This window comes from Anas platyrhynchos, chromosome 26 (assembly GCF_047663525.1).
Source record: "Anas platyrhynchos isolate ZD024472 breed Pekin duck chromosome 26, IASCAAS_PekinDuck_T2T, whole genome shotgun sequence".
NCBI lineage: Eukaryota > Metazoa > Chordata > Aves > Anseriformes > Anatidae > Anas > Anas platyrhynchos.
The window spans coordinates 3,190,434-3,203,640 of NC_092612.1; the positions used below are offsets into that span (position 1 = coordinate 3,190,434).

The window sequence follows — 13,207 nt, forward strand, 5'->3', positions numbered from 1 at the left end:
GCAGAGCACTGCAGATCTTAACTAAGCAGGATTAAAGCAGTCTTTCTGATCAGGGTGGAAAAGACCTTCAAGATCATCGGGTCCAGGCATCAACCTGGCCTGCTGAGTCCCATCTCTGAACTGTGACCCTTAGTCCCATGTCCCCACTGCTCTGAAATCCCTCCACGGACGGGGACTCCCACTGCTCTGGATCCCTTTCCAAGGGTGGTCAAACAAAACACAAAAAAGCACAGATTCAGAGCTCTTTCTTGCAATTCTGTATTATTAAAAGTTTCTGTTAAAGTGAAGGGGAGGCATCGCTATCGCTAAGGAGTATCATAAAGAAAGAGTAACTGCTGTAAAAGGATGATAAAAATTAAACTTAAGCAGTGCACAGACATGAACTTCAGGAATAATGAGGATTTTTTTTGTTCAGAAGGTAACAATGGCAGAAAAACATCTGAATACACTGCTCTCGTACTGAGGAAATCAAGCAAGTCTCAGTTTAAGCCAGCATCAGTACAACTCTACCAGCACCAGCCATAGCCTAAGTGCTTATAAATACCAATTGTAAGTATTTTTAAGGAACTTATTTAAAAACTAGACAAAACAGGTCACCCCATCTATCTGAGTCAAGCCTTGATCAGGGCCTAGATCTTTACTAGGCTCCCACTAAAATCCGTGATGGACCAGAAGCTAAATTCCACTGGCTGTTACCACCACCGCCCTATCAGCCTAAGTGTGTTTCCAGAAAATAAACGAGATATCCCCGGAGCAATATGTAACTGATCGAAGTGCTCCTTCTGGGGGAGGGTGCTGATGAGTACTGGTAGGGGTCGGATGCCTCCAAACCTGCTGCAGCACCAGAACAAAACCCACCAGTCGTACTGGCTCCTGGTTTTTAGCTGTGGTGCAAAAAGATTGTGGTCTCCAGAGAATAGTTTGGCACGTAGCCCAGCTTTTCTGTGGCAGCTGCAATCTTATGTAAATTACACAGGAGCGTCACATTTCAGAAACTTCCCCCCCAGTTCACCCACCCTTGTACTCACAAAACATAGAGCTGGGGGGGCAGGGCGCAGCCCTGTTATCCTAACACATGAGTGACAAAAAGGTGCCAGTCCTTCATGAAACGACTTCTATTGTGCAAACAATTGCTGCACTGCATGGAAAGGAGTAATCTGAAGTCCACAACATATTACAGAGTGCTTTTGATGAGGACAGCACTTCAAAGCTTCAATGGTTTGTTTGGCCGTGTTCACATGCAGCTCCACAAATGCGCAGCGAGTCTCATGCCTTCGTTTTGTCCCTGGTGTGGGAAGCTCGCCTTTTGTGCAGCTCATACAGCATTTCACTTTTCTCTTCTGGTGGTTCCGCAGAATAAAGAGCCCTATCTCACCTTCTGAAATGATGGAGTACAGTTTTATATTGGAAAAATTTTAAAGGTAAACTTTAATGGAGTTTGGTGATCACTACTAACAAATCACTCAGAAAAAAAAGAAATATCTCACGTCTCCTAGGAGTTTCATCCCTGTAACTCACCTAACATTCCTGCAAACAAGAACACACGCCAAGCTTCTGCTCTGATAGCTCTACGCTGCAATATGCAGAGCCCGGGCCATATGAAAGTCCAGTACAATTCTTGGATTACATGCATTTCCAATTAAAAATCTGTACTGGTTTCGGCTGGGGTAGAGTTAATTTTCTTCTGTCCTGGTTTCAGTTAGGACGGAGTTGATTTTCTTCCTAGTAGCTGGTAGAGTGCTATGTTTTGGATTAGGATGAGAAAAGTGCTGATAACACCCCGATGTTTTAATTGTTGCAGAGCAGTGCTTACACCAAGCCAAGGACATCTCAGCTTCTCGCTCTGTCCTGCCAGCGGGCAGGCTGGGGGTGCAGCAAGAGCTGGGAGGGGACAGACCCGGGACAGCTGACCCAAACTGCCCAGAGGGGTATTCCATACCATCTGGGGTCATGCTAAACAACATATAGGGGGGGCTAGCTGTAGTGGGCCAGCCGGACTGCTTGGGGTTAGGCTGGGCATCGGTCAGCGGGTGGTGAGCAATTGCATTGTGCATCACTTGTTTTGTATATATTATTAGTAGTAGTACTATTATCATCATTATTGTTATTATTTTCCTGTCTTAATAAACTGTCTTTATCTCAACTCACCGGGTTAAACCACAACATCTTCCTAATGGCTGGTCTGGTGCTACGTTTTGTATTTCTGATGAAAACAGCGCTGACAACATACCAATGGTTTTGGTACTGCTGGACAGCGCTTACAGAGCAAGGACTTCTCTACTGGGGGGGCACAGGGATATGGGAGGGTGTCCAGCTGGGCAACGGGATACCCGTGCCACGTGGCATGCTGCACAGCACAAGCTGGGTAAGGCAGGAAGAAGGGACGTTCGGAGCCATGGTGTTTGCCTTCCCAAGAACCTGTGCTGGGCCCTGCTTTCCTGGAAATGGCCAGACAGTTGCCTGCTGATGGGAAGCAGCAAACGAATCCCCTGGTTTGCTTTCCGTGGGCACATGGCTTTTGCTTTACCTGGTGAACTGCTTTCACCTCACTCAACCCACGAGGTCGTGCACTTTCACCTTTCTGATCGTCTCCCCACCAGCAGCTGGTGCTGAGCTGCCTCCTGGGTTAACTTATGCCAAGGTCCTGGAGCTGCTCTGCATTACTCTGCCTTTCAGCTAGGAGGTTTCAGTGATGCACCAAGCTATTAGGAAGCTCTAGATTACATCATGATAAAACTCATTCTGTGCTTTAAAACCTAAAACATTTATTCCTGTGCAATCTTTACCTATGTCCGCCTGGATTAAAACTCTATTCAACAAAAGACTGACCCCAAACAACTATAAAATGCATAATTTTTCATAAAATTGCTATTACTGTTAATTTTGCACTGATCTGCATTTAAAGTTTTAAGTATCCTATGTGGACATACAGTTACTAGACTTGCATTGTTAACTAACAGGTTATAATCAATCACTGCAGAATCATCATAGCCGCCAACAGCAAAAAAATCGGCACTACAGAACGCTGCACTCAGCAGTTTTACAAAGGAGTAAGAAGATGGAGCAAAAGGGCATGTTGCATCTTGCTCCACTCCTTTACCATGAGTATTTTAGGATTTCAGCTGTTACTATCACTTCTTGCCTTCCTCTTTTCAAAAACTTCAGTAATGCAACCTGGCTGTGCTGCTGTCTGTACCCACCCCGTATCCGCAGGTGAGCTGTTCAGACACCTCTCGTGTTAAAACCAGTGGAAGATTGTATTTATGTCTGGGGCTCCCATTTTCAGGCTTAGGAAAAGTGCACTAGCCATACAGCAACGCCTGTTGGTCACAGGATGGTTTTTTTTTGAATCAAAGAGGTCCAAGTTTTATACTTAGTGCGAAAAGCCAAATTCAGCACTGCTTCGCTATGACAGTAACTTCTAACCCCGTTCCTCTTAGCACCTGGGAATCTTTGCCATTTCTTTTCTGCCCAGTTCTTTTCAGCAGGCTGTTAGCTCTGTCTCTACACACTTCTGGAAGACAGACTAAACAAGCTTACCCACTTCTGCTAACCCACTCTTTGCAAGTGAGGGAAACCCTCTGTTAGTAGCTGAAGATGCTGCTCAAGATGTAGGAGTCCTTTCAGCAGCGAGCTTGAGAAAGAAGCGTAAAGGTAAAGAGACGGAAGCGCAAAGTATTTTCCTACTGCTTTAAGGAGTAGCACTGCTTGTGTCTTAGTGGTTAACTGAGTACGCTACAAGTGCTAAATTGTCATTCAAGTTCTGAATTCCTCCTGTAAGTACGGACAGCCTGGCTTCACAGCTCAACAACTCGTCACACCTTGCCATGAGCTGGCCACGTAATTGCTTCCCCCTACCTCCTCTCCACAGAAAGGAAAGATTAAGGGATCAATTTAATTTTCCGAAGCGTAATTTTCAGTGCTGAAGCTTGCTTTATTTCACTGCAGTAAGATAAAAGAAATCCCTTGGGTATCATATTCAAAACATGCAATAGTTTTAAACCATGTCTGCCATTTGTTTCTAGAAAGACAATTTTCATCACTTGCTAGAAATGAGTAGGATTCTGTAAACCATCGTTTCTATCAGGGGACACACAGTTGAAGAATTTATAAAACACTTTGGTACGATTCTACAGAGAGTAGGGTATCTGAAGTGAATTATCATTAGTCAGGGATTTGGAACTATTTTAAGCAAGGAGCATTTGAATCGTAGAGACAGACCTGCATTTCTCTATGCTACACACTTAGGTTATTAACCAGACAAGTAGCAGGAGTAACTCCACTTAGAACTGCTGGAATGAAAAATTGACACCAGATCTATGATACAACATACAGATAACATAAAATCGTATAAAAAAGGGTACTACTGAAAGCATGAAATATAGTTTTGAAATTTATAAAAGGGCAGAAAGGACCATTGATCATCTACTGTGACATCCATCTGAAAAGGACCAGGAACCCTACATAATTGATTTTACCCGCCAAATTTCTAATTTCCATTTGAAATATGATGGATCTTTTTGAGAAAAATCCAGTATACTAAGATGTCAAGGAAGAAGAATCCATGTTGTCACCCTCTGAGTTCCAACATTAACTATTCTCTCTGGTAAAAAAAATCGCAGGGCATGATCAATTAATGGAGTGGAGAAGTTTCCATCCTTAACGGTTCAGGGCTTTCCTAAAAAGAGAGTTCTAAGTGCAAGAAGTACCTCAGTTCGGATGTAAAGAGAGATCAGTGACTGGGTATTCCAGACTGCCACAGCCGAAGTATTACGTTACATAGTGTACCGCTTCTGCTGGACAATTTCCCGTATCATGTAGGCTGGCTAAAAAATCCTTTCTGTTGATAATGTAGAAAAGGAAAGGAAGTTGTACAGTAGAACCTGGAAAAAGTCATTTGAGTCATCACCTGGAACATACAGCACACTTGGACCGTAAGGGCATCGATTATTATTTGTCCTTGAAGATGCTCTTCCTGAAGGAAAACTTAACTATGGGCATGACAGGCAAAAGAAAAAAGCTTGGGTATGTCAGAGAGACATCATCTCAGTACAAAATAAAGGAATTTTCCTTCTTTGGGTAGGCTGTGCCTTACAAGATGTGCCAGGACAGAATTCACACAGGCAGCGTGACGAACAGGATGCAGGCTGGAGCAATGAAACGATCTTCGGTTTAGGGAACCTTTTTATTTAGCATCTATGCAACTACATTTGTAGTTCTTGTCATTTCTCCTGCTCCCCCTTTCTCTTATAGCTGCTGTTACTTGTTGTGTCACGACAATGATGAAAACAAGACATCCCCAAAGCAGGGCTCTCTCTTCAGATTTGGAAAAGTTTCAAATAGTCTATTCAAATACTATAGAGACAAATACAGCAAATACACAGTCTGACTTAAACAGAGGAAAAAATAAAAATCTTCAACACAAGAGACTTAAAATTACACCGTTGCTTTTCAGGTTCACCTCAAGTCAACATCATTTTTCATTACTACTTCAAAAAACGTGAAAAGCTGTGAAAGAGCAAAATCTCAATCAGAACTAAATCAAACCATTTCTAACTTCATTATCAGAGGTCACATCCAAAGCAGTCAGTAGAACATGACCACGCAGAGATGCTAAAAACTTTTAAACAGAGTTTAAATTTACTCTAACTTGCTAAACACTTGATAAATAAAAACACTACTCACTTGTTTTGAAGGACAATGCTCATTCTTCTCATCTGTCATCTTCCCACTCTTTGGTGCCCTTCTTGGTTGCTTGATGCTGGTTTTTATAGCAGGCCGGCACACATAATTCTCAAGGTTCTTAGGAGGCTTTTTCGTTCTCTTTGCTTGAAGACCAATCTTCAGTTTCAAGTTTCCCTCTGAAAAGTTTGTTTCTTTCACTGAAAACTGTTGCTGTGCATCAGTTAGACCCTCGTTCTTCCCATTGTCAGCACTGCTCCCCTCCCGATTCTTCTTCTCACCGTCTTCTTCTTCCTTGGTACAGCTTTCTAGCTCTACTTCTCCTTTTCCTACCAGCGTGCCAATGTTTACCACAGAGGGGCTTTTCCCAGAAAACCCTTCAGAATCAGAGCCCAAGCCTAACATAGCAGTATTCCGAGGGTCCATCACAGGCGGAATATATGCCTTCGGGTAATTTTAGGGAAGATTTATAGAAATATGTTCCGCAGAAGATCTGTTCTACTACTGGCAGTCAGCATCTTTCACTCTGCAAAAAAGAAAATAAAGGCAGAATTAAACTTCAATTTTACAGCAGAAGTGAAATAAATATTCAAAATGATTAGAAAGCAATTGGATTTCAGAAAGTTCCAGAAAAGCGGTCACACAGCTGAAGTTTCAAAAACACCAATCCTTCCTGTAACCTACTACAAAATAAAATTTATCTGTAAAACCAATTTTAAATTATAGTTGAAAAACAAAAATAGATGACTATTATCATATACTTTCCAATTCACCCACAAGGCATTTTTAATTATGATCAAGGCTTTAGGACTTTTAATATTGATCACGAAATAACTTTTTTTTTTTTTTTTTTAATCTGTACCCTGCTACTTCTAGCATTGTCACCCTGCCCCAATGAAATGAACTAGTCGCAGCTAAGGAATGATGCAGATGCAGCCAATGAAACCTATGATAAAGCATGCAAAAATAAGAAACACTGGGGGTTTAACCATCTGAGCCACCAGGAAAGTTAGGCTTAATCCACATATACGCTGATTCTCAAAGACACTGCAACATCTGCGTATTAGTTAAAGATTTTTCACAATCTGAGAAGGATGGGGAAAGGGGAGGACAGGAAAAAAAATTATGTCACACGAATTTGTGCTTCCAGGTGTACCAAAACAGGGAAGTCCATCCTTCTACCTATCATTGGTACACTGTTATGTATGTATAATAAACCTGTTTGTCATAAGATAAATTACAACAAATAATACACTTGATGGAACTTTTTCATCTCCAATTCTCTAAGAACTAAAGCCAAGTTTACTTTAATCACCTTGCTACTGCAAGGCTTCCTGGTCCCTGGCTGGCAGACTGCTCGAGCAGCGTGCCAGCACCACCTCCTGTGCTTGCACACAGACCACCACAGAGCCAGAAGCTGCTATTTCCCCCACTGCCAAAGAACAAACCAAATCCGTGCACCCCGTCACATTTTTATCCACGAAAACAAGAAGCATCGTAGAAAGCATCTGCAGAGGGCACAAACGAGGCGCACCGATGACTACCGGCTGGGACAAATCGCAGGTCTGTGTGCATGGGCCAAGCTAAAAGCACGTGTGGCACCACGGCCTGACATTTGGAGAGCAATGTAAGAAAAGGGACACGAGTGCCACCCGGGCTTGGATGAGCATGAGGGCAGGAAGAGCCCCTGGTGCAACGCGACGATGGCACGAGGATGCATGCGGCCTCACAGCACGCTGCTGCTCTGGCAATACGCCGTCCACCTGCTCGCCCAGCCCGTGGATATAACACGCGGTGTCCCAGACCAACCCCCCAGGGAAAGGATCTCCCTTCGGAGACTCCAGGGGCTGAAAGTGAACCAAGCCAGCAGGCGGCATTCTTTACCTTTGGGGCGTTGCAAGAAGATCATCTTTAAATACCTTAATCGTTTTTGAAGATGCAAATATATAAGGAGCAGGCCTGAAAAAGCCATCAACGTACTGAAAAGAGCATTACAGGAATTAAAGCAGCATGATCTTCTGTTCTTATATTCTATAGGATTAAGGTAAACCAGCACGACTGTGGAATGGTGGGATGGTTTGGGTTAGAAGGGACCTTCAAGATCATCTGCTTCTAACCCCCCAGCCTTGGGCAGGGAAACGATGAAACGAGCAGAACGATCTGTTCCTATTTTCTACATGATTAAGGCTGAACCGTAACAATGCCATGAGAAGATTGCCGTGGTTTCAATGAGCTCCAAAATGAGTTTCAACAGTCGCAGCGAGCTCGGCAGACCCCTCGGACACACGGCCTCCTGGGGGCTCAGCCCACCGGCACGCAACCAACGGGTCCAGAGCCACCCTACATATGGCCCACGGGCCTCCTGGTACTGGGAGGTGGCTCACCGAGCACTGAAGTACAGAGGGGACAGGAAAAGGGGTGTGAAAGGTGGCCCTGAGAAGGACAACGGTGGCTGCAGCGGGCATAGGCTGGAAGTCAGATGCCAGAATTACAGGGGGCAGAACACAAAATGGAAATCGCCACGAAGCTGGGCCTCACCAGCTACACTCTCAGAGAAAAATGACTTATTTCTGTGTTATTAAAAGGGATTTCTTTTTACAGCTATGACTTTTCAACTAAGGACATCCCCCAAAAAAACAAAAATGGTATCGTTGCTCAGCACACCAGAGGTAATTAGATAAAATCCCCGTTTTACAACCAGAAATAAAAATGAGAAATCAACAGAGCAGCACTAGGAAGCAAGCTGGGGACAGCTCCCAGGCCAAGGCCCAACGTTTAGGCCATTAGGCTACCTCAGATCAAGGGAAAGAGGATTTTCTCCTACATGCTGATGAACAAAGGAAAACTGGCCAACAGTACGGTAATTCTAAGCCAGGACACAAATTTTTATTATTCATATTAAAGAAAAGGAGGGAATCCACCAGCCAATGCAAGCCTCACGTCTATGTTCACACAAATGTTTCCTTCTCTAGTCCGGTAACTATTGTCCACAACAGCCACAAACCTTCAGTCATTTTCTTACAATTATCATTAATTAATTAGCTTAGAATCTGAAACCAAATTAAACCGGAACACCACCACACAGCACTGCTGCATTTGGCTCCGTATTTACTTAATAGCGAGGCTGTGAGGAGAAGGAGGATGACACTCGTGCTGCAAACCACGTTCACAATCAAAGGCTGAAGGGAGAGCGGGGCTAAAACCTCAGAGCGTGGCAATGCCAGATCAGCAACTACCCAAGAAACAGAGTCACAAAATTGATGACTCTCATAAACATGTGGTAGGCCATTTTATTTATCCATTAATTCCTCTCTAAACAGACAACAAAAATGCTAATCCCGGACCTAATCATCGTGTTGCCTTGATCACTGTAATCTTCTTCTCTCAGACTCTCCAATTACCCTACGCTAATTCATAGCAAACGTGGCTGCCAATTTGATCATTTTCATAACCACAATGAGCAGATCTCATCTCGTCGAATCCCAATAATGTTTTTTCTTCCCTACGTCAAGTACAAGCTTCCTGTCATTGTCTTCAAGGTGTGCACAGCTGGACCTTGGGTCTTGAGTTGTCCCCCTGCCTTCGTGCTGTTTGGCTAGCGATAACCACTGCACGTGTTCCTTTTTTTTGTTGTTTTTTCCCCTTTTCCTAAGAAACAACAGTTTCTGCAGTACTCTTCACGTCTGGGCTGGTTGACTTGTACCCGACAGCCACAGTTGGAGCCATGGCAGAGAGGAACCTCGGAGGTTCACCAAGGACTGGCTCTGGAGGCCCCTTCCATCCCCAACCACTCTGTGCTTCTGTGACAGTTCTGAGGCGGCTATAAAAGCTTGCAATGAATTTACCCCCCAAACTCTGACAAATCGGTACTTTTGAGACAAAAGTGTGATATAACGTACTTATCTGTGTCTTCCCTTTCCACATTTGTTCCATCAATGTGCAAAGACTGGCTTTTATTATGCTAAAGGCTTCTTCAGGTCAGAAAAACGGGCTATCGACTTCCAAAGTACCTGCTTCGATGATGCCGACCCCTGGAAGACATCTCTGCACGTCCTGCACTACCAGGGGCTTTCCAAGAAAAGCAGCACATCCCATGCAGTGTGCCCAAGAAGATTCACGTGGAATTAAAGCAGTGGAGCCTGACTGCCCATGCCCACAATCAAGTATTTGTTAAACTTGCATGCTGTCATTGAACCACGCTGCTGAACTTCTAGGACTAGGAAGTACCAGCACCACCACGCAGCACGGCATTCTGCACCAGGCCGAGAGCTCGGCTCAACAATTCCCTTCCCACGGCTCACGTTCTGCAGGTCTCTCCACAGCAATACCCATGTTTCTGATGTAAAGCCTCAGCGTGATGAAACCAACTCCCACGTCCCACTCTACTCCAAGACCTAATCCGCATTTGCCAACAACTTCCTTCCATAGGATCGGAGGCTAATGCCAGGTTTGCTAAATTACGAACTCTCCAGGATCAAACCTCTCCATGGCCCAGACAATGATCAAGACCCAGCCTACCCATCTCCCTAAACAAATTTCCCTAAATGCCTACCCAGCTCCCTAAATGAACTTCCAGGCCCTCACCCAGTAGGTTCTGTAGATCTCAAATCACTCCTGTAATCGCTGCTCACCAAAGGATTCATTAGGAGGCACTTTAACATCCCTTTTGACACGTGTCCCTAGAACTAAACGGTGTGCATTAATGACCTTTCTAATTTCACAGACAGTTTTAATTCCTATTATTCCTTCTTATTCCCATGTTGACACATCCAAAGCCCTTCATGCCTGTTAGCCATTAGGATTTCAGTTTTTCAGACTCCCTGCTCTTCCAGAAAAAATGCCAAGAGTTGACTTCTACCGTTAGCTCCTAGATATGCTCGCCCCCCCAAGTTATAATAAATGAGATTTTTTTTTCCCCTGCCATCTTCATTTCTGTTACTCTTATGTTGCTGTAAATGTATTGCGATTTTATATTTGAAAGATGTTTTCTTTTGGCTCTTTCCACTGCCTCAGTTCCAGTGGACACGTAAAAAATTCAGCTGCCAGAATCAAAAATTTGAAATCCCAGAATATTTCTAATAGCTGTATGGACTCCCACAAGTCCTTCTCGTAAGCCTTCCATGAATTCTCTTTTCTGCTACTGAAGAAAGGCGCTACACTCAGAAGTTCCTTCACAAAGAGAGCAAAATGTCATAAAACCCACAAAAAACTGTATTCCTCCACATCACGTACCCCAAGAAGCAACACAGATCACTGGAGGTCACTGAAACAGAACTTCAAGGACCTGGGATTACTTCTGTGAGTATTTTACAAAAGTTCAGAAACGGAGAAACTTGCCAAAAATAAAATTACTTTTTTGTTTGTTTGTTTTTAATATGAAGTGACAAATATTTTACAATTATAATCTGCTGGATGCGTTTTTGACAGACATAAAATAACAGAACCCCTGTTCTGTCAGGAATGAATATTCTGCAAAAGTGTCAGTGGCAAAGACAGTCGGGACCTCGTGCTGGAACGGCCAAAGGTGGCGGGACCTGCGGTTTGTAGGGAGAAACAGTGCAGACATGAGGGCACTTCAGAAGGATGTTCTAGTGGGAGAACAGCTCTGTGAGGAGATACAGGATTTCTTTTGATTTCTTAACTGAAGAGTTTGGCAACACAAAATTGAATTTTGATCTGCCTGATAATTTTGTTGTTTTATTACTGATACGCAAATTAATTTGTAAGTGCTGAACACTACACACATTTCGCCTTGTACTGTTTGTCCCAACACTGGCCAACACTGATTGCCTCGAAAAAGTATGAAAACCAACCAAACAAACAACGTATGCTGTGATAATCCTCCTACAGTATCCTCCCAGCCCCTAAATTTGTGATTCAGGAGCTTCCCAACAGGTACATCCCTGGGTCTAATGCCTTTTAATGTTTTTTTCTGAACTCCAACTTGTCATTTATACCCACATAGTAAAAAATGACGTAAAGGATGTAGTAAGCCAGTATTTTGCCTTAAACCCAAGACATGCTGCCTTTGGTTCTGCCAAAAAGCCAGTGCTAGGACGCTCACACAAACCACGTGAGCCACGATGCCAAACAGGTAAGGCTGTGATGCAGAAAATTAGGAACAAATAAAGATTTTGGTTTCACAGAACAGCCACAGTAGATCTGCGTATTGGATTTATTTATTTTTTTTAAGCTGTGAAATGAACACAGGATCTCACTGGGGTGGAAGAGATGTGTCCACAATGGCAGAAGCCCACTTCTTGCCACTGGCAGCGCAGTAATTTAACAAGTCAACAATCCATATGACAACAACATCTATTTCAGAATAACCACCACTTAATTGCACACGCTATCTCCATTTTTCTCTTCTGACATCAGCGTTATAGCTTCTATCAATAAGGCTGTATCTTGCACCAAGTGTTGAAACTGCTCTTGGTATCCTCAAGAGAGTTTAAACTTCTGAAAACAACTTAAAACAAGTTTCTTCTTTTCGTAAACTATGACTTCAATTGTTTTGCTGTTCATTAGCACTTAAACATTAACTGTTTTTCAGATGACTGTAGCAATCAAATATAACTGGAGTCCAAAAAGTTGGGATAATTTTATTTTTGAAAGCAAGATGCACGAGAGTCCTCCCTGCCAGTCTGCCTTTACTTTTTATAGAGTTTAGCAAAAGCTACCAAAGCTTTCATTTTTGAGTAAGAATGCTTCTTAAGAACTCAAGTAGGCAAACAGATGATGATTTTAGAGCCCATCTCTACCCATATGTTCAACCAGCTGCTAGAACAACTCCATTCACGCAGAGCCGGAAACACCAGGGATGGTCTCCAGGTCCTCATGGATGTCCATGGGAAACACAAAGCTTTCAGGATTAACCCCCAAAATCTGACACGCTCCCACATTCACATAAAGCATTGCTTTTGCAGGTGCAATCTCCAGTAGCACAAGGAAGACAACCCAAACAAATAACACGAGATGCAAAAGGGCACGCTGCTCTGGAGAATGAAAACTAAGTACATGTAAATGTATGGCCGTAAAGTCAAAGAAAATTCGTTTAACCGCACACAGAGCAGGGTCAACAGCCCCAAACTCTACTGACAAGACTGGAAAGCCAGGGCAAGATCCCACTGCCTGGTTTCTCTGACTTGCTCCTGATAACACACAACTGCCAAGAGCGCGAATCTGTGTCCTGAGGCCATCGCACGGAACCCACATTCCAACTTGTTTCTGGTTCTCTGCTAAGTAATTAATGGGGTGAAGGAACCACAAAACCAAGGGGGAAAAGCAGAAGCTACGAAGTGCGGGGATTATCTAATACAAAGAAAAGGACAGCAACGCGCGCTGGCTTCTGCTCTGACAAACGCGTCGAGCTGAGGACCCACCAAATCCCAGATTACCGCCCCTGAAACCGAACGGGATTAAAACCGCAACGGAAGTGAAATTTGCTCACTACGACTCGGGGCGGGGGGAGGCCCGCAGGCAGCGCAGCCCCCCCGCAGCAGCCCGCGAGCCGCCCGCTCCTCCA

At 43.8% G+C, this 13,207-nt stretch overlaps 1 protein-coding gene across 2 annotated transcripts in view; it reads right to left on the bottom strand.

Moving 5' to 3' along the window:
- Positions 1–13,207, bottom strand: part of ASH1L (ASH1 like histone lysine methyltransferase) — a 58,095-nt gene that overhangs the window by 44,284 nt on the left and 604 nt on the right. For both annotated transcript variants that reach the window (XM_038167740.2, XM_038167739.2), the window contains exon 2: positions 5,686–6,208. In XM_038167740.2, the coding sequence (XP_038023668.1) occupies positions 5,686–6,108 (423 nt within the window). In that variant the 5' untranslated portion in view covers positions 6,109–6,208. The remainder of the gene's footprint in view (positions 1–5,685; positions 6,209–13,207) is intronic.